The sequence below is a fragment of the Rattus norvegicus genome, chromosome 5, assembly GCF_021556685.1.
Source record: "Rattus norvegicus strain SHRSP/BbbUtx chromosome 5, alternate assembly SHRSP_T2T, whole genome shotgun sequence".
NCBI classification, from domain to species: Eukaryota; Metazoa; Chordata; class Mammalia; order Rodentia; family Muridae; genus Rattus; species Rattus norvegicus.
The window spans coordinates 32,369,219-32,397,135 of record NC_141538.1 but is presented as its reverse complement, the minus strand read 5'-3'; the positions used below and the strand labels follow the sequence as shown (position 1 = coordinate 32,397,135).

At 41.7% G+C, this 27,917-nt stretch overlaps 2 protein-coding genes across 8 annotated transcripts in view; one reads left to right on the top strand and one right to left on the bottom strand.

Moving 5' to 3' along the window:
* Positions 1-9,020, bottom strand: part of Runx1t1 (RUNX1 partner transcriptional co-repressor 1) — a 152,128-nt gene extending 143,108 nt beyond the window's left edge. For 2 of the 6 annotated variants that reach the window (NM_001436913.1, NM_001436918.1), the window contains 1 exon segment: positions 8,651-9,020. Coding sequence is in view for 3 of the 6 variants with exons in the window: in NM_001436918.1 (NP_001423847.1) it covers positions 8,651-8,678 (28 nt within the window). In the remaining 3 variants the exon portion in view is untranslated. 6 annotated transcript variants of the gene reach the window in all.
* Runx1t1l (RUNX1 partner transcriptional co-repressor 1 like) lies at positions 8,979-27,193 on the top strand. Of its 2 annotated transcripts, none has more exons than XM_087551493.1 (3): positions 8,979-9,261; positions 21,188-21,921; positions 26,929-27,193. In XM_087551493.1, the coding sequence occupies exons 1-2, from the start codon at positions 9,017-9,019 to the stop codon at positions 21,252-21,254; spliced, it is 312 nt and encodes a 103-aa protein (XP_087407619.1). In that variant the 5' UTR covers positions 8,979-9,016; the 3' UTR covers positions 21,255-21,921; positions 26,929-27,193. The 2 variants fall into 2 exon arrangements, with proteins under 2 accessions (XP_087407619.1, XP_087407620.1); XM_087551494.1 differs by having other exon boundaries at positions 21,188-22,561.
* Positions 27,194-27,917: the final 724 nt, after the last annotated feature.

The window sequence follows — 27,917 nt, the reverse complement described above, 5'->3', positions numbered from 1 at the left end:
ATTTTGAAATGCATTCATAAGTTAAGTGACAATTTGCTTCACTTTTTCCCCCGCGCTGACTTCAAGCAAAAGAGGGTATGGTTCAAATACAAAATATAGTATCTCCCCCAGACCTAGACTGATGCTCCTCGCCCTTCTAGCCAGAGTTGAACCATAGTCTACCATTCTCTTCCTTCCATATTAAAAGTGGGGCTTCATTAGCTTTCCAGGTTCCTTCCAGGACCCAAAGCATCAATTCATCACCTGTTCAAAACACGCCACACAAAACCAAACATAGGTGCCCAATACCCAAAAGCCTCTGCCCATCACTCACTTTATCAACCCTAAAGAGAAAAGGTGAGGTAGCACCTTTAAAATAAGGCAGGTGCAGAAGTGCTGGATAAAACATTTTAAGTCATTCAAATCGCTCCTAAGTTCCTTAAGTCCTTCCCCCCTTTTACCAAGAGAGACCCTGTCACCTCAAAATCAAAATAAAATAGAGCTAATCAAGTTGTTAAGAGTTCTTCCTCTCTCTTTTACATCTGAGGGTTCGAGCGTCCGATCAACAAATAATCTATTGTTCCCCCTTTATCGAGTCTCTTTAAACCTATTCAGACTGGCAACACTAAACCCAATTAAAGATAAGGCCCTCGGTAATCTCACCTCCGCGAGTCCCCGTCTGGATAGCAGAGGTGTTGGGAGATAGCAGGGAGGCCAGGGCCGCTGCCTCCTCCTCACCCAGCACAACAAAAGGCAGATCCTCTCCCTCTCCCTCTGTAATCTTTAAATGTAAATTCCCTCTGGCAGCTAAGAGGAGCTCCCGATAACAGGTTACATCTTCACTTCCCTGGCTCTTATCTGCTCGGGATCGTTGGGGGGCCGCCCCCACGCCGCGCCCCGCCCCGCCGCCCCCAGCCCGGCCGCGGAGATTACCTTCCGGCGGCGAGCGCGCGAGGCGGCCGGCCGCGCGGCCCCCACACCGCCGCTTTGTATTCATTAAACACACATCGGAGCTTATCAGAAGTAAAGGGCTGGTGGGGATGGCACATTGTGTGTGAGTGAGTGTGTGCGCGCGGGAGGGAGAGGAGAGGAGCCAACGTGCATCAGGGTGATTACAATATCAGCAGGGCCCAGATGGAGGCAGGAAAATAAACAGAGGGTGCGTGCGAGACGGAGGGGAGAGGGAGGAAAAGTGGGAGAGAGAGGGAAGAGAGGGAGGGATGAGATGCAGGCAGGAGGGGGAGACAGGGAAGGGATTCAGGGGCGGGGACCGGCTTGGGATGGGGTCAGAGCGAGAGGACAGCTACCCAGAGAGGCTGGGAGGTGGAAGCAATCAAAGCTGCAGGGTAACCCTTGCCCCTAAATCAGCCCCACCTCCCAAATATTTGGATTTGCTCGCCCTGTGGCTCCACTAACACTAGCGGTTCTGTCAAGGTCAGCGGGATCAAGAGCTCTCTCTTGGTGGTTTTGACAGTGACACCTTCACCACCTCACCTCCATCCAAAGACACATAATTTGCAAAACAAATCTAGTACGCCTAGACAACAGCCCTGCAGTCTGCCAGGACGACCTCCGGTGGGAGCTGTCTCTTTCCGTGTTGACCTCATATACTAAAACCCAGCCCCCACTCCACCCCACACATAGATGCAAGGGAGATACAGAGAGATACAACTGCCCCCCTCCTCCCCGCCTTCTTCAGGCTTTGAGTGTGTCCTAGCCTAAGATGAAGGGCAGCTAGCGTCAGTGTGATACGGAGGACCACTTGTGATTGGTGGCTACAGGTGACTCAGACACCTGCGCCACCTCCAGAAGTCGTGTTGGGGAAGGAGCTTCCTTCCGCGTACATCTAAGAGTCTGTTTGGGAGGTGGGAATTCGAAATTGAGGCAATCAATCTTGGCTTGAGCTGCCTCACAGCTCTTCACCCACCAGAGCCTGAGAATCAATCAGAACAAGCAGGGGCTAATGCTCTGCCAGCCGGCCAGAGTTCATCCTCCTCCACCCCAGCAGGGTCAGGAAGCGGGATACACCTGAGTAGTCCCTAGGGAGCCCCTTTTCACTTTTAAATGCACCCTTCAGACAATCTGAACATCTGATCAGGTCCTTAATGGAGTGCGGATAATGCAGCAAAGGAGGTCTTCTCGTTAGGGGGAGGGGGTGTTTAGCTGGGTTGTGTTTCTGGGTCCCCCCCGAAGCTTGGTTAAGAAGCCTTTCCTGCATCTTGCAGACATAGTTCAATAAACCACAGAGCGTCATGGCACACACTGCAGCCACAACTCCTGTGAAACTTGGGGTCATGAAATAGTTTATACCGGAAACATCAGTAGAAGGTAACAAAATGGGACAGGAATGGGGAAGGGGGACCCATGAGTTGAGAAAGAAGAGCAGGAGGCATATTTTAAGAGGGGCTTTGTTTCATCAAGTACCTTGCAAACCACCTAGCCTAAAACAACAACACCGGTCTTATGTGCAATGGACGCTCCCAGCCCGCCCCCCCCCCACACACACACTGGTGCTCCCACCCCAAGAAAAGAATCAAGGGAAATATGATAGGTAACACAGAGTGAAGAAAGCTGGGTATGCTGGGGGAAGGGCATGTGTGAAAATCTTGTCATAGAATGAATGCCAGATAAAAGGAGTTCTGCTACAATCCTCCAGTAATCCAATAATGTGGAAAGCCTCCCAGTATCCCTGCACAAGAACAAGGTGATATTTCTCCATAAATCTTCAAAAAGTGACCAGGTTCAGTGGTTAGAGAAGGGTATAGGGGCAGGAAGTAAACCACTTGGCAGGCTGCATGACAGAGGCAAGGGAGTTCTGAATGGGGGGGGGGGAATCTGTCATCCTTCCATGTTTTAAATTTAATAATGGATTTCCAGAATATCCTTTTTGGCTCTTGTAAAAGGCATCCCTTCGCCTTTTCTCCCACTATGATAGAAAACTGCACTTACACTAGCCAGCAGCAGCTACCGCAACTACATCATCTTGGGCACAGACGGTAGACAAATACCTTGGCATCCAATGCAACTCAGGAAGGAAAAAAAATCAACCTACAAAGGTCCACTGATTTTTTTCCCCTATTACATGGTCTGTTACAATGTATTAAAAAAACCGCAGTAGATACATACGCACAGAAATGTAACAATGAAACCTGCAAAAAATGAAATAAAGTTCTAATTACTACTTTTAACCTCCTGACATACATTTTTTTTTCCTCTAAAAGGTATCCCAAAGACTAGGCACAAAGAAAACTGGAACTCAGCTAAAGTACGGATGTTCTTGTTTTGTGAAAGTACAGTGTTTCTACCACTCTGTGACCAGCCTTCAGGCTCCATGAGGCTTCTAAACCAAGTATTCTGTTCCAAAGCTTTCAATTAAAACAAAAACAAGAACAAAACAAATCAAACAAACAATAAAAAAAAAAGAGCTCAGTGTAGTGATCCCCCTCCCCCATCTCAGCACTCAGGAGACTGATGCAGGAGCATCCCTATGAGTACCAAGCTAGCCTGGGAGTCTATAGTAAGTTCTAGGCCAGCCTGGGCTACAGAATGAGATCTTGTTTCCAGAAAAAAATCAAAACAAAATCCAAAGCAACATAGTAATCAAGAATTATTATCACGGACTGAGTATCCAACAGGAAGTGGTACCTATAATTACAGACAACATAACAACCAAGCTCAATCGAAATTTTAATTTCAATGAGTTCTTTCCTTAATAATGGGTTACCTTCTTGTAAAAGCAGGGAGTCCATCTGCCCCAGGCAGATAAGTTTTGAAACATTAACTCAGATAAAAATCTAGCGTTCTCTTTCTTTCTTTGAGTCTGTGAAGTCTAGTGTGCTATAATGTGAGAATTCCAGCATATGACCATTACGGCATAATATCTCATTGCTCAGCTTGTCATTATTTCATTTGTAATTCTTATGTTAATTATGTTCATAATTACTATAAACAGATGCGGTAGACATCCGTGTGACCTTTCATTTTAGGATGCATCCTTCCCTCATTTTGCTTTAATTTCTCATGGATGTGAGGCTGAAAGTGCAGAAAAAGAAAAAAAAAGCTTTCTAATTTACAAAAAAAATAACAATAATAAACCCTCTTTCTATGCATACATAAGTTAACACTGGATCTCCCTTCATCTGCATTTCAGAATATGAAAACATTTCTGGCGTTTAAGCTGCTGAACCCACGGCTGCTCACTTGTAACTATGGATGCCAAACAAAGGCTGCCACCCATGTCCAAGTTTCGGTCTTCATTTTTTTTTTTGTTTAATATCAAAGGTTAATGCAGTAGCATCGTGCTCCAAAAGCAAGTGCCTAGCAGCTACATAGCAATTTATTTACTCCCAACTCAACCACCGTCCTCTTTACATAGAACACATTTACAATAAAGTCAGTATGGATTTCATTAGCTGAAAACCTCCTCAAATTTCATTTCTTTTTGGCCTTAATCTATAATTAGTGTGGACAGACAGGTGCAACCCCTTGTCTTCTACAGATGGCTGCTGGGAACGGTGTAAAGTAGTTCCTTCTGTTTAAACAACACAGAGATAACCTGCTCTGTCTTATCATTTACAATTACCTCCATTAAACTGAACTAATGTTTGCTTTAATAAAATGTTCACTGTTCTTTAAACATAATTTAGGAACTCTTATATTAATGGCTGTAAAAAAAAAAAAAGGTGAGGTTGGAAGGTGTCTCTTTAGACAATACTAAATAGCTTACACTGGATAAAACGTCCCCTTTGATGGACAGTAGTCTAAGGTTCACAAAGGTTTTTGTGGCTGATTGAACATTTACTTGTTGGTTTACATAAAGAGGGTCAGATATAATTTTCGAAAGGTCATACAGGTGACAGTTTAACAAGGAAAATAGGGAGAAACAGCCCCCCACCCCCACCCCAACGAAGTTTAGAAGTTTGAAATGTTTGTCTATGTTCTTGGGGACTCTGAGTTGGTCCTGAAGTCTATAGCTATTCAAATCCTCGACTGTTGTCAACTGATACTCCTGTTAGCTCAACTGTACACACTTCCTTAACTTTTAATAGATTACTCTCAAACCCTTCCTCCAAGCCACATTTTAGATTTTCAACTGAATCTAAATTACTTTTGTAGGCTCGCGGATCAAAATGGCTCCATTCCATAATAAATAACTTCTCCAAAACAAAAACTCCCATCACCCGGCTTTTGCTATCAATAAAGACAAAAGCTCACAATATGACGAATAAGGCACCCCTAAAATAAAGAACCTTTAAATGCCCAAACAGCAACAAACAGCCTTTCCCTCTTACATAACTTACAGTACTAGACTCCAGCAAAATGCAACTGACTTGGGTTTTTTTTTCACATGCAAATTGTGCAGGTGCCAATTTTTCAGACTGCTTTGCTATGAGGGGCTATGTTGCCTGCATAAAACCTCAATGAAGAAGGCTTTGCATTCAGGGCCTGTCAGCTGATGTTCATATCAAAGAAGTGAGAAACAGGATTTGACAGTGAAGAATGTCCTAAACTGACAACCACTGACCAGCATTCTTAATGGAAGCATTTCTTTCTCGTGATCCCTTTTCAGTGTTTAAAAAAGAAGGGGGGGGGCTAGCTAAGCCTCTATTTTACAATAAAATAAATTATAACAGCACCTGACATTTGCGAGGTTCTTCACAATTCAGAGAGTTTACCCAAAAATATGTAGGCTAACACCTCGATGGGAAATCTCTTCACTGACACTAACACCAAGGGCAGTGTTTTCCTTCTTTCAGAAAAGGATCGGATAAGTATTCCAAAGCAGTTAGTCATCTGTAACTCAAGGGTTGCTCTCCTGATAGTTCCAGGAAGCTGTCACTCAACAGAGCGGCTTCCACTGTCCTGAAGGTAGACTGCTTCTTATTAGGAAGGTCCTTGCAAAGACCACTTCAAAAATCAAGTCATTAGCAGGTATTGGTGGGTGAAAGAGACTTACTTAACAAAGAAAAATGCCATTTCAAAGGCTTCTGCAAGGCTTTGAGTTGTCCAAATATTAGAGAGAAAAGAAATCCAGGTGTTCTCTCTGCTGCTTTTATTAGATGAGACACCAGCAAAAATTGTGTGCTGAAATTCTCCCATACTGTATCAAGTTTTTCAAATAAAGGGGGCTGCAGTCTACATGGATTCTAATTAATGTTTAAACAAATGTTTTTAATACGAAGTTCATGAAGTTCTTCTCATAGCATGAGCTTAGTTAAAATCCCATTTCTGTGTGCCAAGAATGATTCCTTGGTAATTTTGTTAGAATTCTGACTGTTCAAAGACTCAATTAATAAAATATCAAATGGGAAATACAGCATGATAAGGGAAGAGTTCAACTGTCTAACACTCATCCTGTTTAGAAAATTAAAAAATAAATAAATAAAAATAAAAATCTGGAGCAAACTGAGAATCTAGTTAACATCATGGGAGACAATTGGCTCTGTCAAAAATAGTAGTAAAGAGAAAATGAAATCGCATAACCACCTCTCTCTTCATCAACAGCCACCATCATGCTAGAACTAGACAGCGTTTTAAGGACTGATAGGGAGAAATAAAGCATTGGGGAAGTGTTTTTGTTTAGAGACATTACAACTGATACAAACACCTTAACTGAGGTTAGAAAGACTTAAGAAACAATGGCATGTTGGGATTTTTGAGAGCAGGGAAGTGGGACACATGAGAAGACTTGCCTGGTCAAGGCAAAGTGCTGGAATAAACCAAGGAGGCCCCCCATGCTAACAATTCGTTCATCACTGAGAAGCTGGTCAATTTGTATTCTGAGGAGTGTGGACTTCCTGGGCATAGACCCAGGTCTTCTGGTCTATAAGAAGGAGGGTGATAAGAACCACCGAGGGCATTTAAAAATGATACAGATGTTGAAAAGGAGGCGAGGAGGGCAGAAAGCCTGTAAAACACATTTTAGTTCACACAGAAGGTATAAAGAATGCTTTGGTCAGCAACCCGACCTTTATCGGGAGATAAATCAATTTGCAGCAGCTGTGGACAGCCATTTATACACAGGCCCTGGGCAGATTAATTAAGGGAAGCGAAGTTAAAAATTCAAGAGGGCTCAGAGTTACATCAAGCACATGAAGTTGGTCTGGAGTGGCCTCTCCAGCTCCCCTGGTCCTCACTCCCTGGCTGTTCTTCACTGTATCTTCCCAGGGAATACTAGATAATTCCTTTAAAGCTTCTTTCTGCGCATTTTCCCAATAGGCACCAGTCATGCTGGGGCACGCTGGGATTTGTGGTGCCCAATCCTGAAGGAAAGCTAAATTCAAAAGATTTCCCTGCTACCCTTTGCAAAAGAGTTAGGAAGGCCTAGGACTCCAAGACTCCAGCCAAATCCTCCAAGCCTTTAGTGGGAAGAGGAGGAGGGAAGGCAGCTATTTTTAGTAACAGTGGTGGTTCACATCCTACTGCCGGAATCATAACACTCAAAACTTTTCCAAAGCTTAACTGACCTTAAAAGAAAGAGAGAGAGAGAGAGAGAGAGAGAGAGAGAGAGAGAGAGAGAGAGAGAGAGAGAGAGAGAGAGAGAGAGAGAGAGAGAGAGAGAGAAAGAGAGAGAGAGAGAGAGAGAGAGAAACAGTTTCGAAACCTGGGCTTAAGTGTGGTCTGCTGACCTGACCGTTTTTTTGCTTAAATCATCCGGGTCAGGACAAGGTCTGTCGGGGGAGAGGGTGTAGATATCCTAACCAACCTGGACCTTCTTTCTAGACTCGCCCAGAGGATGGTGAACGGTGGGGCCCGGGAATTTGCTAGCCCCAGTTACTTCCCCTGAGAGATTTCTGGAAAACGTAAGAAATTCTCCTGCTGCAGCTGGGGTCTGGATTCCTCCCGGCGGGAGCTACTGGGCACTACGTGGTACTGTAGGCTTGGAACAGGCTGGCGTCACCGGGTCGGGACTGTAATGGGAACACCCTAGAAGGCCAGGGCGGCTGGGCCAGCGGGGCACTGAGGTACAGTGGAAGCGATGCTACCCAGGTGTCCCCGGCTGTGAAGCTCCGGACTTGCCTCCGGTCGGAGAGTTAGCTCAGAGAAGCCGCCTGATCATCCTAGTGGGGCTTCCCATCACAGCACCCCAGACACCCGAGTAAGAGAAAGTTGTCAGGCGGGTCGCCCAGCGCCTGGGTACAGCTCACGGGACTCCTAACCAAATTGTAGCCCAGAACCATATTAGGGGTCTTCATCTTGTTCCTAGGATTAAGGAGTCCACCATGAAAATAAGCCTTTCGCTTCTAGTTTTAAAAACCCACCATGAGGGTGGGAAGCCACCTGCCAAACACATCGTGGACCAATTGACCAGTTGTTTAGTCGAAGGAGACATGCATGTCTTTTTATGTTCTCCTTCGTTGAAAAAGAATTAAAATAAAATAAAAAGAGAGTGCGGGGAATCTAAAGCAAAAGCGGAGGCAAATGCTGTCTTGTCTGGTCCGCGAAGTTCAGTGCCATCGCAGACTCCAGAACCCTCGATGTTCTTCTTTGCCCTGCTTTACGCAGTCCTACTCTAGTTGAGCGTCAAGTTCAGCCCAGAGCCTCTTGGTCCAATTAATCCGAACGATGCTGACGGTCATCGGCATGGTAGTTAACAGTGCCAGCCCAAGGCCGGTCCCAGCCACCCGCTTTCCAGCCCGCCCGCCGACCCAGCTCGCCCGTTGGCACTTACACTGCACAAGGCTGAAGAGTCCCACCATCCGCCGCGGGCTCCCAGCTGCAAATAAAACTTCCTGCGGTCGGTGCTGGCCGGCGGGGCCAGAGGACCAGGGCGCGGCGCCGCCTCCCTCGCGATGCCAGAATGTCCGTGGCCACTCGCCCACTCGCGCTCGCCCAGAGACCGACCGCCTAGTCTTGAGGATTGCGGACAGCCGCTTCGCACAGCGAGCTGCAGGGCGAGGAGCCCGGGGTGGCGGACGCCAGGCAGACGCAGGCTGCGACGCGGAGCCCGGCGCGCGCCGAGCTCAGCTCCCCCTCCTCCCGCCTCGCTCCCTCCCTCCGCTCCTCTCTGTTGTTGCTGCTGTGGCAGACAAATGTGATGTGGGGCGCAGGGGATTGCCACTGTCACAGGCGGCGTCTGCGTCCGCCTTGCCCGCCCTCGCTCGCTCTCGAGGAAGGCGACTGCATTTATCTGCAGGGCGTCCGGGCGTCCGCCGGGGAGCAGGAGCGCCGCGCGCAGAGCACAGCGCCCACAGCGCCCGCACCAGGTCGGCTGCAGCGCGCGCCCGCACCCGGGGGCGCCGCGGCCGCTCGGGAGGGAGGCGGCGGCGTGGCCGCGACCAGGTGCGGGGGGTGGGGGTAGGGAAGCTAAGCGGGTGGTGGAGGTGGAAGACATCTGTGTCATGCGGAGGGTCACGGGGGGTCAAGTATATGTTAACAATGGGCAGACCCGGCTCGCAGGGGTGCGCTGGCGGGCCGGAGGCCTGGCTCCCCGGCCTCGCCCTCTCTGGTCCTGGCTGGACGTGGGGCTGGCTCCCTAAGGATGCTCTCCCAGGCTCGGGACACGCTGGCCGCCCCAGTGCCCTGCAGTAACCCAAGACGACCACTTTCCCTGGCCATCTGGAGCGCTTCTAGCTGCCCTGCCTGTGTCTCATCACTGGCTGCAGAGACAGCTCTGCTAGAAATCAAGCCACTCTCAGATCTCTCTAATCCCCTTCTGTTAGCTGATTTCCAGACTGACTATTTGCTTTCGCATTAGATAATAGCCTTAGAGAAAACAATTATCATTTCTTTTCCCCCCTTTGTTTTTCTACGTCTGTAGTATACCATTAAGAGAGACCTCTTTCCCTCGTTTTTTTTTTATTGAATATGCTCCCCTCCCCCAGATATTAATATCAATACTTTAGAGGTAGGAACAAAGTCCCTAAGGAAAACATAGGGTGAAAGAATTCCAGATATTTCCAGAATAAATAAATAACATCTCTGTGAAGAGTGCTGACAATTTGTACAGAGCAAAAATGGGGTTGAATGGTAATGAAAATATTAATATGTAGGTCAAATATGATCAGATAATGGCTTGCAATGATAAGTAAAATGAAATCTTTTAAAATTATTATGGAACGGTGCCACGGCTGCAAATGTTATTGTATTTAGTGGAACAGTTTGAAATCCTACACTGAACCATGTTTTCTCCAACTGGTCTAAATCAATGTAAAATGTCCTGTGAACATGTTTTAAAAATCTCATCTTTGTAAAGAGGAAAAAAGGCGTGCAAGTAAGAGTCAGCCTGATGCCATAAGAACAGATAAGACATTCGTGGTTTTGTTTTTAAAGTGCTGTTTCACATATTTAACAGGGGGTGAAAGCCCCCACCCACCCCACCCTTTTAAGCCCAGCTGGGCTTCCAAAGCTGAAGTCTTTGCAGACTGTACTCATTTTTAGCAATTCATTTTCAGAAAACATTCATTGTACATTCTGCCCTCTCCTTGGGACATTTGTCAAATGAATTATAACACTGTCTTAGTATTTGATATTATGATGTTCTTCACATAAATCTCCCCCATTTTATCAAGGTATGTAGTCTACAGTAATTTCTATACTAGGGTTTTTTTCCAGTGCTACACTTACAGATCTTAACAGCATTAATAATCTTAAAATATAAAATTTTATGTACATGCTAGTGTGATTCATTTCTATGAAAAATTATTTCGGAGCTTACTATGTATTCCTAAGGGAATCAAAAACATATTGATACGCTGGTGTCCTGTTACTTTACTGCATTCTTTACTGCCCAAGATAAAAATGAGTTATTTGAATTCTAGAATTCTACATTAATCCTTAGTTAAAATTAATAAAGTGGTGTGTTACTCAGAAATGATTCTTGTAACATGATGTAACTTCTTAAGTTGTATTTTTAAATTTAAAATGAAAATAAGTCAGTAATAATTTCACATAATATATATGTATATATATATATACACACACACACATATATATATAATGTATGAGCTAGGGTAGGTATAAAAATACCAATTATGGTATGTTTTTTCTTCTCATAAATTGTGCCTGTGTAAATGCGAAATTATATTGGAAACTTTGAACCTCTAAATCAAAGGAAAGTCACTTGCAGAGAATCAGACCATATTCGTAATACACAAAGCACGTTCTATCAGTTTCCACATATATTACAAGATCGTTGTTTTGGCCAGTTATGGTTTGAAAAAAAATCAATTGTTGCACACTTCTTAGCCAGTTATGTTTTTTTTCAAAAAAGGATTGATTATTGTATACTTCTTTTAAGAAAAAAATCCTCTACTGAGTTGAGTTTCTATCAGACTACATCATTACATTTGTGTTTTTTTTTTTTTTTTTTTTTTTTTTGGAATTCTAGTAACAGAAGCTGAAGCAGTACACCCCTGAGCTGATGGGGAGAGAATGAGTCTGAATAGTCTTTAATCCCACTTGCCTCCTCCTTAAAAGATGTGAATGCTATAAAATCTAAAGATATCATTCTTTAGGGTGTTTATCCTCGAATTACTTCCTAATTCCTCTCTCTGTAGCAGAGAGCTAACTGTAGAGGCAGCTGCAGCATGAGCTGAGGGTGAACTGTGACATAGGAAAGTGAGACATATTTGGTGCCCCAAAGAGAGCAGCAGCTGGGTAAGGCGTAGGGTAGAAGAGAGGGAATCCTCTGAAACCAGAGTTAGTCTGTAATTTATTTGGCTACTTTAGCCCTACCGTGGAGGTGCACATATGACATAACATCCAAAACACAAGGATAGACGCACTGATACATTGTTTCCAGCCAATCTAAGGAGACTGGGAGGAACAAGCCCTCCTATCAGAATATAATCAGAAGGATCGCGTTTCTGTACGTTCAACAGGAGCTTGCTAAGCAAACACAGAAATAATACAACAATAAAAACTTAAGAGAAAGGAATTCAGAAAGACACTACAAAGCCTGCCACTACAAAGCCATTAGATCAACAAACAGACCATACAATAATATGCTGAACTGAAAAAAAGACAACTTTGCTGACACATTTCTCCTATTGCAGATTAGAAATTACATCATGCAGTTTTCACTGTTGCAAAGGTACCAAGTTCTTTCCATTTACAGGTTTATTTTTTCAAAGATATTACCTATTCATCCTGTTTGTTTTGCCTTAAACCCGCTCTAAAAAAAAAAAAAAAAAAAAAGCAGGGCTTTCTAGACAAATTTCTGAGGAACATTTATTACCCTCTTTAGAGATTTGTGACTCACCTCTCACAAAAAAAGGAATTCCTATACAGAATGTTAACAAGTATTTAATTAGCACTTTTTAAATTCCTTCTTACAGATCTTAAAGTTTAAATGACTTCCAAGCTGTGATTTTTCTATTCCTCGAGAAAGTCCTCCTGTTTGCCTGAGTTGAAGAAAATCTGTAATTACCACATTAGTTTCTCCTAACAAAAAATATTTATTGTTGCACTTGGGAAAATAGAATATGATAAACATGAAGAATGGCAAGCCATAATTATGTTTTCATAAATCTACACTCACCCACCACTTGCAGTTTCCCCTGCTTTTGTTGGAGAATTTCGTGTAACTTGCTTTGGGGTTCTCTATGGACAAATTTTATTCCAAATCTTCGTAATTGTGTTACATAACTCTTTCATGTTTTATTTTAGATATGATGGGAAGGGAGAACAAGATCAGGGATGGTTTAATTCATTCCAAAACAGTTGAGCCACATAAACAGTATAGGCACACTGTTGAGTAAAAATACCTTAGATAGTTCAGAAATTTTTAACCTAAGGAATTTTTTAACTTGGAAATGTAGAATTCACACAAACCAGCAAAAGGATTGACTCTTATACCCTAGCGAATAAAATAACCATTTCAGCCTGCTTCGGCTAACGTAGACAATGAGTTTGATTATTATGACCCAACGTGTCAATGTAGTCATGTGCACTTGTTCTATATTACCTTAAAACTAGCTCATATTCAAGACACCAAACTCACAAAATTCCAATTATGTTTTTCAATTTCTATAACAAAGGCCCTGCGTGTTGAAGAGTTGTTCAGAATGACTCTCATGGTGTTTCTGTAAGACAGAGTTGTCTGTTGGGCACAGTGCTGGATGCCTTTTGTCCCATCATGTGGGGAGGCAGATTTCCACAGAGCTCCATGAACTCAGAGACAGCCTGCTCTATGTAGTGAGTTCCAGGCTAGCCAGGGTGACATAGTGAGACTCGGACTCAAAAAAAATGAAGTTTTGCTATTTAAACATTGAAATGTTTCACGTGACCTGCTACAGTGTTGCATTTATTGCATAAAGTGGACACACATGTGCATACACATACACACACACACACACACACACACAGAGGCCACACACCTATACTCAACATACATGTTAAAGGTTTCTATAGGTAACCTTGTGCAAACTAGTAATTAGCCTCTAAGGCCTTTTAGAGCTGTATCATAGCTAATGATAGTAAATAAACTTCTTCTTCATGTTGCTCAGCTAAACTGAGTATTTCTCAACCCTACTCTGGAAACCTGATTTTTGAAATAGTATAAGCCAAAATAAAATCTTGGGACTTCTCCACTGAAATTCCATGTTCCATATGTTTTAGTGAGTTTGCGCTGTGAAGTTCCTCATTTTTTGGTCAGACATTTTAAACTGAGGGTCACACTGTCCGTGTAAGCCTTAACTAAGTGTGTATCATGGTACTCTAATCATGCAAAGACAAATGCCTTTGTTTTGCTCATAGCACAGCATTTGGTACATAGTGGGTGCTGAATAAATACTTTTTAAATGAAGAAGGAAAGCTTGAAACATTTCTATTCAGATGAATTGTTTTATATGTAGCAAATAGTGCCATATTTCTTTTTGACTCAATATTAAGAGTTTTGATACTACTGAGCTTTTGAATAAAATGTGAAAGGGTCATCTCTGTTTTTTACATATGTACATTAGTGGTTTCTGACAAGTGATGGATTTGTTATCTATATATATATAGAGATATTCACACACACATATGCATGCAGATATATACATTATGATTGTGTCTTATTGAAGCCTAACACTCTTTTAGCTAGGTTAACAAGCTATGTTAAACTTTCCCCTTGTAAATTGAGTTATGTTCTTCAATAATCTAGACATTTTTAAAACATGATATGCCTAAACTTCATCCCAGTTAGATCCTGGGAATGAAGCAAGTCATTTCTTTCTCCTCTCTTACAGTAATAGAAACATGCATTTAGTACAAACATCTCTGGTCAGAAAAGACTGACAAGCTGTTTAATTTGTCAGCAGTTCACTCTCCTCCTTTCATTTAATGATTAAAATGTGGGAATGGAGAGATGGCTCAGCGGTTTAAAGCCTTACAGCTCTTGTCAGAGGACTCTGGTCCAATTACCTCCCAGCACCCACGTCGGATATCTCACAAACGCCTGTAACTTCAGCTCCAAGGGATTTGACATCTTCTGACCTCCCTAGGCAGCCACATAAATAAAATAGCAAAATAAATCTTTAAAAAAGTTACTATATCATTGATAACTTACACAATGATCTAGATGACTTAAACATGTTTACATTCAATAATGAATCAGTCGTATTTGGAGCCTAATACTTTAGTTAAAATTCAAGATGGCGTATGGGACCTGCGTTGGCTCTATCCTTATGAGATGCACAGGTGACAATATTAGTCAACTCATTTCCCCTAATTCTCTAAAGCAATCGATGGACAGCATAGAGCATGATGCCTGATGAACCCATATCAACCACTAAGATGGTCTCAATGCAGGATGCTATAGTGCATCTGCCTCTGGGAGGAAAACACCAGCCAATTGGCTCACAGCTCAGCAGTAGGATAGAAAAGAATTTTTGACCAACAAATCTGTAGGAAATATAGGCCTGCTGTTAATCATGTTCAGGGTGAAGCTGTTTTACACAGTCTTTACCTCTTCTGAACTTTCTCCTCCAGCAGGACGAACACGCAACTCAAGATTGATTGTCCAACTGGAAGGCAGCATAAGAAGGACACCTCTATCAGCTCAGTCTCCTTTCTCAGTTTTTTCCTCAGATATCCTCTGTTGCTTTTGGACAATCCATCAGTCATAGTGCCTTTCAGATTAAGCACCAATAAAACCGCACTCCAGTTATACATTGAATCACATCCATTCAGTAAACCCTACAAACTTGCCATTTGACCCAGATTCCTTGAGTAGAAACAAATTCTACAAAACAGAAAATTTTGATACATCATATGTTCTAGAGGATAAAAGATATTTATGGAATGAAATATGCCTTCCATATTCATTTTTTTAAAGAATGTGGTGAGGTCATAGGTATGAACCACCCCATCTAGCTCAAAAATTTTATTTTCAAGCAAATGTTTCTACATGATATTTTTATATCTATATGACACATTTTTGTAGTGTTCAGACACCTCAAGGAAAGTAGAAATGGTTTTAATTATGTGTAAGGGTTTGTATATCTGCATGTCAGTACGTGCTCATGCATGTAGGTGCCTATGGAAGCCAAAGGAGTCTAATTCCCCAGATTTGGAGTTGAAGATGGTTGTGAACCACCTGATGTGGTATCTGGGAACCTAATTTATAGCCTCTGGAAGAGCAGCAAAAGCTTTTTAACTACTGAGCCATGTCTCTAGATATTTTTAATAGAGAGCAAATATGTTACTTAGGAAGAGTATCTTAGATATTCTTCAAAATGAATACTCAGAACCTGGGGATTATATTTGTGATGGTTTGAATATGTTTGGCCTATGGGAAGTGGCGCTATTGGAGATGAGGCCTTTTTGGAATAGACGTGCCCTTGTTGGAGGAATTATACCACTGTGTAGGTGGGCTTTGGGGTCTTCTAGGCTCAAGTTCTACCCAACATGGAAGAGAGCCTTCTCCTGGCTGCTGTGGAAGGGTCCGTCCTGGGTGGCTTCCAATCAAATGTAGACCTCTCAGTTCCTCTCTAGCATCATGTCTTCCTAGATACAACTGTGCTTCCTGCCACTATGAAAATGGACTGAACCTCTGAAACTGTAAGCCAGCCCCAATTGAATGTTGTCCTTTATAAGAGTTGCCTTGGTCATGGTGTCCCTTTGCAACAATGAAACCCTCAGACAATATTCAAATGCAAACTGGGAGTCAGTAGGCTTAATCTGTTGCCCAAGAGTTGACATTTCCGAATGAATTTAAAAAGTGCCAATGAGCTAGTCCACCTATCAGGGGCAAGTCTCACTAGTTGTGGGAGGCATTGAGAAGACCCTACTTCTCCTTTATGTGTCTACACTTTGCACAAAGGTCTACTGGATTTTTGTACTCATAAAATCCCCAGAACACCACAGAGAGCTCCACAACTATGACAAGGTTCTTAACCTCTCAGCTGCTGTCCAGGCACCTGCAATTGAGAATGGAAGCCTATTGTCACACAGTAACAAAATGAGCACACAAGGCTGTTGATCTTAACAGTACTTGGGGATTCAAACCTAAACAAAAGGAAAAAAAATGGAAGCTCTTCAAAAGTTGAACCCTGCCTAAGCCATGGCTTCAGAATGATTAGGTCACTTGTGATTCGCCTTTAAGGGGCCAATGATAACTGTCCCTGCACTAGGACTCTAGTTGCTCGAGATGTCTGCCACCTGCAGTGTGTAAGCAAGGAAAGGCATTATATGTTGATGATTTCAAGTTCTGCAGTTTATTAAAACTTCCTTGTACAAGATCACAGGACACTCTAAAGCTTGCTTCAGTTCTTGAAGTGGTGAAACCTGGATCCTCGCTCACAGCGTATGTTCCCTTCACTGCGTAAGAGAAGGTTCAGCCTCTGACCGCCTCAGCTAGCCTACTTACAGAAGTCATTTACTTCCGCCTATCAATGCGTTAGGAAACTATGCCACAAAACACTGGCTTGGCTAAAAGCCACAGTGATGTTAAAACTAACGACAAGAGAAGAATAAACAGAAGTGAGACAATTGTCCTTTTTTTCATAAATGCAATTATATAGGCATCCTCATTTTAAGCCTTCTAGTTGGTTGTCAGAGACAGATTTGAGTATTGAGGGGAATGCTAGGCCAGGTTTTACTTCTTGTCTATGATTTCTCGGTCCTTTGAACCCACCCTTGCAATTGAAAACAAAGTAAGTTCCTGTGATATGTTAAGGGTTGCAACATACTCTCTTTTCATCTATGATTGGATATAAACTTTGGTGCTGAAAGCCCCCATAATTTTTACCTTGCTGTGTGCCATAATGGAAAACAAAATGGTTTACCAAAATGCTGCCTATTTAGTCTTAAAAAGCGTACCATATCCAGGGCTCTTAATCACCACCCTTACTGCATTCTGCTGGATTTAGGCTTTGCCACCTCGTGCTACCTCATTTCTAATATTGGAGGAGGATTTATATATTTTTTTTCCTGAACAATAGATTTTAATTAAGAAGATTTATTAAAGACAGTTTTCATTCCTATGATTACATTTCCAGCTCCAGAGACATCTGCATTTCAAAAATGTACCACATAGTTTCATAAATATTCCATAATTCCCCCAGAGCTTTGTGGCATTCCAATCCCCCCCCCCAACCTCTTAACATCCTTGCCTTTGCTGCAAGTTCCATCCCTGTGTACCCTTCAGAATTAGACATTTCTTCACACAGGTATAAGACCGTGCTGGAAAGATGACTCAAAGCATCCCTGTTCTTTGTGCGTCAAGATTTCTAAAAAGAACAAAGGCAAATTAAGCTCAGTAACAGACGCCTAACAAAAGATCCAGCTATCTTACAGGCATACTTAGGGTGGCAGGGTAAACAGCTGGGCAGCGTCTGCTTTGGAGTTTAAATCATTGTTATTTTAATAGAGTAGAAAATTCATTTAGATAGTAGCGTTTGATAGGTACCCAATTAAAGCCCCCTTTTGTCTGTTAATGTAGTTTTAGATTTTTTAGTTTTTGAAACACAGTTTTGCCAGAGAAATTTTGAAAATAGCAGCTTCTTTTTCTTTTCTTTTCTTTTTTAATGGATGCCATGAATGATAGTCAGTCATTGATTGCAGCTTAGTCATTTTATATGACAGTATGAGACAACGTATGAACTTGCTGCAGGCTAAAAGAATAAAAATGCACCCAAGTTATGTGACCAGGTTTACCTACCATATGTATATGGAATTCTCTATGTAAAATTACATCTGATCTCTAGTCCCTGTGTCAGCAGCTTGCAGTAAAATTCCATTCTGTTTCTATTTTATTGCTCTCAGTAAGACTCTTAGTCTTTTTTTGCTTTTGCTTTGAGACAAAGTCTTGAACTTGAGGCTATCCTCCTGTCTCAGCCTACAGGAGGATAATACTGATGCTATAGCTGCATATGTTGGTTAAGTATTTTTATGTGGAAAAATAGCAGTTGATCCTCCTTCATCTACTCTGGTGGTCACTGCCATGTTTCCTCTCCTAAATTTTATTGGCCTCCTGCAATCTTCTGCCTCACTTTACTTAAATTCACTCAAACTGTATCTCACTGCCTTGCTGATAGGATGCCATTGTGGGTCAGTGAGGTGAATGCTGCTTCATGCTATGCGCTAGGCTCTAGTCCAAGCAATATCTACTAAGTATTATCTAGTTCATTCCAGAAATCAGTAGTGGGAGAGGAACTATTGTATCCCAGGACACTGAGGCCAGGTTTGGCTCAACTAGTGTCAAGCCTCCTTATATAAAATGAGCAGAAGCATAATTTAAACCCCAGTGGTTTGGGTTAGCACTAGTCTGGGTCAATCTCAGAGGGTCTCTAGGGTTTCCCCGTCCCCTTCAGAAGGATTCTGGATGCCAGGAGAGACAAACACCAATGAAAATCATGTTTCTCTCTTTTTAAACATCTTGGGTAAATTGAAGGGCAGACAAGCTTGAAGCAACTGAGGCCTAATTCTAAGACAAGCTTCCTCAGAATCAAATGGCAAAGAAGCACAGCCCTCACATGAGGCCCAAGTGCACTCTGTGGGATCACAGATCTTAACATCTGGGGCCAAAGAATCTACCAGAACTTGGAAAGGAGTTGGCAAAATGCTGGCAAAACAGTGCTCAATATGTTTGTCACCTTCTGTATTGCATAGGTGATCTCCATCCTGCCTGATTTGTTCTGAGAATGCTTAAAGGCTGAAAGTTCCTCTTTGTGTAGGTTGATTAACATTGGTTGGATCCAAGATGGCTGCCAGAGTGATTACCAGATGACCCATTTCACTCAATTTCCCTGCTGAACGAAAATGTTTATCCTTTAAGGCATTACAGTGGACAGCTGCTGTAGAACTTCTTCAAGGAGCCACGAAAGAAGCAGAAAAGAGGGTGTGCACAAATTCCTCAAAAACCCCAGCCATTTCAGGAAAGATACCCTCACCCCCACCCACCCCCCTTTTAGGAACCTCATCAGCCATCCCCAAAAGTTGAGAAGTTGGCTCATGAGCTTATCTCTGACTTCCTTACAATAATAGAATTCCCCTTCACAGTTCACTTGGTGGTCAGTCCCTGTCAATTCAATCCTGAGAGGGAAAAAGGACCTACTTTGACAGGTTAGGGACAAAAACTGGGAGCAAAGTTACGTATGGCATCTTAGTCTGCAGCACTTTAAAAAGCTTCAGCAATGTGATCAGGAGGTCAGAGTCAGTCTCAGCTGTATAAGTGAGATTCTGTCACCAACCAACCAACCAACCAACCAACCCAACCAACCAACCAACCACCCAACCCAACCAACCCATCCAACCAACCAACCAACCAACCATCCAACCAACCATCCAACCAACCAACCAACTAACCAACCAACCAACCAACCAACCAACCAACCAACCAACCCAACCAACCCATCCAACCAACCAACCAACCAACCAACCAACCAACCATCCAACCAACCAACCAACCAACCAACCAACCAACCAACCAACCAATCGAAGGCCTTTGTTGTTTTTGCTTACTCGCCCTTTTTTTCCTTCCTTCCTTCCTTCCTCCCTCCCTTCCTTCCCTCCTTCCTCCCTCCCTTCTTTCCTTCTTTCTTCCTTCCTTCCTTCCTTCCTTCCTTTCTTTCTTTCTTTCTTTCTTTCTTTCTTTCTTTCTTTCTTTCTTTCCTTTGTTCTTTCCTTCTTTCGTTCTTTCGTTCTCTTGTTCTTTCATTCTAACTTGCTTTCTTTCTTCTGGGATATGGTCTGAGTAGCCCTTACCAGCTTGGTCCTTGTTCTATATAGTTCAGACCAGTGTCACATTTTGTGTTCTCCTGCCTCAGCTGAGATTACAGAAATGTGAACCACTTCACCTGGCTTACAACCTCTTTTCTGTTGCTAATTGTTTGTTAATTGTTAATTGTAGGAAGAGGCTCACCCTGTAGCCTTGGCTGGCCTTGAACTCATGATCCTACTGCCTTAATTGGTACCAAGCACACAGGGTATCCCCTTTTAAAGGAAGAGGCCCCTTGAGTGGAGTTTGAAAAATGACTCTTAGTATCAAAAAAGGGAACGGGACTTGTCTCCCCAGAGACTTTTCAAGACAAGATAATAGAATGTAACAGCACAGGTATGTCTAGTTTTTACTGTAGTCACACAGCCACCCCTCCAACAGGGAAGCCAGTGTTCCCAACCCACAAGGTTAGTAAGGTTTGTTATGCTCTCACATGGTGGGAGGGAAAGTACCCATCTCTTCCAGGGAAAGCCTTGCTTCTGTAATTACCCCCCTTGCTTGTCCTCTACACGGGACAAAGGCTTACAGGGTTCAGAGATCATCATTGACCCCACTGTAGGTCATTGGTTCCCAAAAGCCTTGGGTCCTGGAGCTGATCTCACTCCCAAACACAGCGTGTGCCAAGGGATCTTGAGCACTGTAGATCCTATGTGGCTATCCATCTCTAGATAGAGTTCCTCTTGTCTTTGCATCCTTCTCCACCACGACAGCATTCTTTTTCCCTCAAAGCAACAAGTGCGCTCGTTTTCCTGTATTACTGCTCTACATAGAGTGCTCAGCCCAGGAAAACAAAGGTGCAGGCAACGTTATGTTCAGAAATGTTACCTAGCATTTACAATTGTATGTATTAGTACTTAGAAATATATTTTTAAAAAAGATTAACTGTTTAGTTATAGATTTCATACATAACCTATCAATTGGCTAAATACACACTGACTCTTAGTCAGCTTTTCAGTGAAAGATGGGTAGAGGGCTGGCCTACCGTTGCTCTCAGTAGAAAGAGCTGTCATTCAAAAGCAATTTTCCTTTGAGTAATATCCTTTTTTCTCTCTTTTTTTTTTTCAGAGCAACTAAAGCAACCCACAATTGCATTTCCTTTCAAGCCGGTAACTTAAGTTACGATGGCAATTGATTTACTTTAAAAATATAGATTTGCTGGCTTCCTTTCAGACGTACGAAATCAAAATCTGCAAGATCTGGATCCAAGTTTTATGCTTTAAACACCTTTCCTGGTAACTGGGACACTTCAGGCGCAGCTCCTCTCCACCAGAGACCACTGAAGCATGAACACTTCTCTTCAAGGCCGGACTAGCAGCGAGACCTCAGATATTAACATCTGTGTCTGTAAAGTGGCACAATTGCTATAAATTATCTCTCAGACCTTCCCTGTGTCTATGGCCTGCCACGAGCCTTTATCACCCAATCCAGAGTACATCAGGCTGAGAACGTGGGCCTTTCCATCTGAATAGCACTTCACAGATTTTAAGATACTCCCCCTTTATATCACACCTCAGCCCATTAGTGTTGAAAGTACAAGGGGCAAGAATTAGTCTCATCTGTTTTCTGATGAAAGCAGTCTAGAGAGCTGGGGTTATGGTACAACCTTAGAGCGCTTGCCTGGGATGACGTAGGCCCCAGTTTCAGTCCCCAGCACTTCAATAGCAGCAACGAAACAAAACTCAAACTCAGTACCTAACTAACAGAAAGCCCAGCTTTGATTAAGAAAAAAAGGAGTAAGATTTCTCCCAGGTGAAACATGAACTGCACCATGGTTTCAGACAGCAGCAGCTACCATGTTTGTAAGTGTTTTGATCCAACTATCATTAAGGTAGTATATAAAACAAGTATGATACAAATAATTTTTCTGTTGTATGTTTCCCAGAAGAAACCTGTCTTGGTGATGAATAACCTTCCTTTGTGGCAGGCCTCCTACAACCCACCCCCATCTTGATCTCAGCCTTGTTCTGGGTCTCACTGAAGCATTCTTTCCCCCAGTTGTTTCCATTGCTACAAAACCAACCTCAGTACGCGAGTGGCTCACCCTCAGTAGTGCTTCCATTAAATCAGCTAGTGCAGTGTTTTATATTTTTGGTTGTGAGCCTAGCCTTTAACGGCTGAGCCATCTCTCCAGCCCAAGTGCAGTGTTTTAAACTGATAATGGTTTTTAATGGACTAAATGATAATGGGATTGAAGTTAGTGAAACTTCTTTGGTTTCCTGAGATATGGTCTCACTATGTAGCTTACGTTCTCCTTGGATGCAGAATCCACTTGCTTCCAGCTCCGGAACACTGGAGTTACACATCAGAGCCCACCGAATTGTTTCCTTATGGGATATCGAAGTGGATTAATCGGTTCATGTTCCTTCACAATTAGAGACAATCAACACAATTTTTACTTTCGCCTTTTTTCTTTTTTCAGAGGGTAGATATGAGCAAAAGGTAAGATTTGAAATCAAGAGTTACTGTATGACAGATCAAAGAAATGAAATTTACAGTACCCAACCCTCCTTAACCAGTAATCATGTAAAATATGCATATTCCTTTGCTCTTCCCCTCTCTCTCCTTCTTTTCCTCCCTCCCTGCCTTTCTTCTTCCCTTCTTTCTGCTTGTTTTTCCTATTTTTTAGGACTACTCACTCTGTAGTCCTGGCTGCTATTCTGGAACTCTCCATGCAGATGAGGCCGGCCTCTAATTCACAGACTCTTGCCTCTGCTTCTTGACTGAGGGCTGAGATTAATGGCATGTGCCACCACTAATTTTTATTCTTAGAGTTCAAGTGCTGTGTTACAAGATGTCCGGTCACCTTAACAGCCGAACAGCAGGGCAGAAAAACAAGGAGTCCTCCAGTTAACACTGGTTGGTCACAATGCCTCTTTGGCAGAAATAACTCTATAATAGCATAGACTTTCCAGAAGTAGTTATGTGCATTCCTCACTCTTGCGGTTACAGACTCATTAGAATGTGCTTTTATATTGTAAATATCATCGAATATTTTAGTCTTCAAATAATAGACTAGGTATATATCCAAGACAACTAAAGGCAGCTAGCTCTAAGGTTGACCTGAAATTTAGCCAAGCAAAATAGATAATTTTGTTTAACACAGTCATTGGCACAGAGACTGAAATATCTTTTGAAAAATTTTATTTACTTATTTGTTCACACTTTCACAAACACACATGCACATAGAGAGGCGTTTGATCGTAGCCCCTCTCTCCTTGTCCTCTGGTCTCCTTCCTCTCCCACTGGACTTCTTTTTTCTCTCAATGAGATGCCCCACCCCCAAGTACTTCCTCATTTTGCTGGTTGTTGCTCTGCTTTGTTCAATTTTGGTAATCAACTGTTTTAGGATCGCCTGCACGGGCATGGGTTGGAATTATTTACTTGAGCAAAGGCAACTTCCCAGTGGCCCCAGGACAGAGGATTATGACCCCTGACTCCAGCAGCCATTCACTGCCTACAAATACTCAAGACAGGGTGGAGCCTTTTAAGTCATTCTCAATCCATGCAGACATGTTGATAGACCCAGACTGAGATATCTTTATAACTGTAATAGCAGACATTATATTGCATCACATTTTGAGATATTACTTTTAGGCATTTAAATTTTGGTGGGGGGACATCAGGGTCCCCTATGTGGCCCAAGCTACCTTCTTTTTTTTGTTTTTTTTTTCATTTCTAAGTTTTATTTTGAATCTCTAGGAATATATGTTTCATTTGGCATACTCATACATGTTCAAAAGTTTCTAAGAGATAATGTACAAGGGCCTCTAAGGGACAGTAGATAGAAGGCAATGCCTTGAAGTTTTATTACTAAATGTTGTTTCCCTCTTATTCTTTACTTTCTAATAGTGCATATTTTCTGCAACATGATAGAATTAATATCCTTTAAATTGCATGTTGTTATGTACTTTCCAACAGCAGCAGAAAGTAAGAAATATAGGCATATTGGATAAAATAGTCATTTAAATTTCCAGGATACAAATCATTAAATTGTGAAGAAAAGTATAAATCAAGATAATAATACTCTTTGATTTCTGTTTTATTCTGGTATGAAGATTAGATATCGTTCTATTTTCATCCAAATAACATTTGTTCTCATTAACTATGACTATGCATCATTAAAAGAGAATATTCAAATTTGTCCTAGAGTTGTTAATAAACAGATATACTTTATTTTCAACTTTAATGATCCAAGCTACCTTCCAACTCTCAATTCTTACGTGTGCTGGAATTGCAGGCATGTGACATCATGCTAGGCTCATCTTTGCATACATTATTTCATTCTCATAAGAAATCCTATAGACAGACAATTGCTGAATTCCAGTGGTTAGAGAAGAGACTTTTCCCCTTTCAATTACCGGAGTTCAAAGTCTGCCTCAACCAGATGTTAGTATGACTACAGGCAGTGATGTAATTTCCTGTTCCTCAGGTATCTCACTTCTATCTGAAATAACTCTATAAGGTCAGGAAAATTACAGGACATGAACAGGGCTTAACACAGGAGTCACGATGTAGCAATGCTAAACACAAGGTAATAACTATTACTCTCATTTAAGTGAAGGAACTGAAGTCCAAATTTTTTTCCCTTTCAAATGTAACTAGACATCACATGGGAAAACAGAGATTTTAACTTTATGACTCTGTAGTCTCTGCAGTTCCCAACTGCATCAGGTCCAGTACTGGCACCCTCGTCATTCTTCTCTATAATTAATTTACTCTCTAGCAAGCCAAAGGAAATCCTTGCTAAGCATACAATGTGGGGTCTGTGAATATAGTCATAGAGAATTATTTTTAGTCACAGTCACAAACAGGAAGAAAAATTGCTATTACCTTGAATAACGTTGGCTTTAAAATGATCAAGATCTGAGCCCCACATATTGTTTGAAAAGACAGCTACCAGTAGTACTGGTTCTCTGTGCCATGGGGGAGAGGCATTTAAAACAGATACATGTGGAATAATTCCTTTCTCATCAGAACTAATTACTACACTATATTCACAACTACACAATAACAAAATGATTCAATGTACAACTCTGGAGTCTTAAACCAGGTTTCTTTGCCATGTTATATGTGTTCAAATGTGCTTAAAATGCATAAACCCTTGGAATTTATGTGAACAATTGAGAGCACCCAATTTTACTTGTGACTTCTTGTGAGAGAAGCACTGAAGATCATTAGATTTTCTTAGGGTGTCATTGTTCCAGAAAGCTTGAGAACCATTCATTTAACCCGAAGCATTTCCTTCCAGTTCAGTTCCGATGATGTTCCTCACAAAAGCCTACTGCGCTGAATAAGACTCCCATTCTTTTTTTCTAGTCCAGACACTATAGCTATATCTAGTCATTCAGTGGCAGAGGGGAATGGGTCTTAGAATAAAAGCACCCAATACAGTATTTCCCATGTCGGGTTAGGCAGATAGTAACATCTAGGTTGTGGTATAGGAGGATATAATACAGAGGCAGTCAGCTACAGCCTGAATCTGTTCTTGTAAATAGATTTTAACTAGAGCAAAGCCAAGCTCAGTAACTCTCCTCTCCTCTCCTCTCCTCTCCTCTCCTCTCCTCTCCTCTCCTCTTCTCTCTTCTCCTCCTCCTCCTTTCTCCTCCCCTCCCTTCCTTCCTTCTTCCTTCCTTCCTTCTTCCTTTTTTCTTCTGTCTCTCTCTCCTTTCTTCTTTTGTAAGATCTATTTATTTGTGTGTATATGTATGTGTCTCCTGCCTCAGCGTTTTCTTGGAGTTGGGGTTGCAGGAGTGTGTAGAAAGGTCTGGCATCTTACAACAGTGCTGGATCTGAACTCTGGTCTTCACGATTATAAAGCAAGCATTCTTAATTGCTGAGCCATCTTTCCATCTTCCATTGACATATTTCTATGTCCATTTTTGATCTGCAAGGGCAGAGCTGAGTAGGCAGGACAGAACATATGGGCTTTAGGGTCATTTACTATTTGGTTCTTTGCAGAGAACACTGGATGTAGATAAAAAGACTTTAGGGTCACAGTCAGGATGACTTAGAGGTCTGACTCCACTGTTATTGTTATTACTTGGTATAAGACAGTAATTTAAAATAATCATTAGTTTTACATTTAATTAGTTGAGAGAGAGGGAGAGAACAAGTTTGGTGGCAAGCACATTTACCCATTGATCCAACTTTCCAGCCAGCCCTTAATTTTTCAGTCTTACTCTTTCATGGCTAACATGAAGATGACCTTTATTCCTTTTGTCTTCTTTTTATAACTATTGTCAAAATCAAATACAATTTACACAAGAATAAAACATGTTATAAAATTAGTAGTAAGATCCCCACTATTATTCCTAAATTAGCTGCGTATAGTGACACAGATGATTTTGAAGAAAGAACTTGGGAAAATAACATTTAAAAACATCAAATGTATTAGCAGTTATCTGGTAAATACTCCAGAAAATTGTACACACATTCTGGTATTTGTTCCCCAACGTAATTAATATCAAGTATTGAATGTTTAGGAAAAGCCCATGAAGATTTCCTGACTAAATTCTCAAACAGTGAGTGGGTGATGGGTGATGGGCGGTAGTTTTCACACCTTTAGTTCCACCCCTTGGGATGCAGAGGTGAGCTGATCTCTGAGTTCGAGGCCAGCCTGGTCTACAGAATGAATAGTGGGACAGTCAAGGCTACACAGAGAAACCCTGTCTCAAAAAGTCCCGAACCAAACCAAACCATTCCCAAAAGGAGGGTGGACATTATAATATCTAAGTGAATTTTTTCATGTTATTATCTGTTCAGGTGAGACTTTGGATTTATTTAAGTTTTACTGTTTCCCATTACAGACAAGAGATATCTGAAGCGATGTGGACTATGCAATATCAACAGACAAGAGATATCTGAAGCGATGTGGACTATGCAATATCAACAGACAAGAGATATCTGAAGCGATGTGGACTATGCAATATGAACAGACAAGAGATATCTGAAGCGATGTGGACTATGCAATATGAACTCCGTAGTGTATAGTTTTTGATAATTTCTCAGTTTATGCTTTAAAAACTTGTATTTGTGACTTCTTTCAATAAAAATTTAACATGTAGAAACATATACATATACATATATACATATACATTATATATATTATATATATACATATACATATATAGCATATACATTAATTTTCATGAAGGAAATAAATGCTTTACTCATAATCTCATAGAACCAGTTACAGTTAAAAAGAAGGTTCAAATCCCTATGTAAGATTTAGTGTTCATCCTTTTTTTCCCATTAAAGCAAATCAATTAAATCAAATTCCCATTTTTTCCCTCTGGTGAATTATGGACTGATATAATCTTTTAGCTTCACTGAAAGAAAAGTTGGAGTTGTTTCTAAATATTTTTCTTGAGGCTAAGTAATTCTTTGAGTTACCAATTTCTTCACCTGTCAGAATGGAGGTACGAAAAGACAAAATCAGAAAAGACAACTTCTTGGGTATTACAGTAACCAGGAGTTACTGCTTTAAGAGTTGACAAGGTATGTACAAAAAATGTACATGGTTACATGGATATTTTTTAAATCTCATGTACAAAAAATTTACATTTTCCCGTGCTAAATTATTAGTTTGATTTTAACCAGATTTTTCTAGGCAATGAGGCTGCATGCATTTAACAGTTTTAGTATCCAACCTTAGCTGAGAATGGCCATTTTTTAAGAGTGATTCTTCTGTCCTCTTTTAGCTCCTCTCCTCTTCATTTCTCAAAATGGAGCCCGATTCCAGACTTCATGAAAGGGCCATTACAGTATGTCGGAACAAGATAAATGAAGTCTGGAT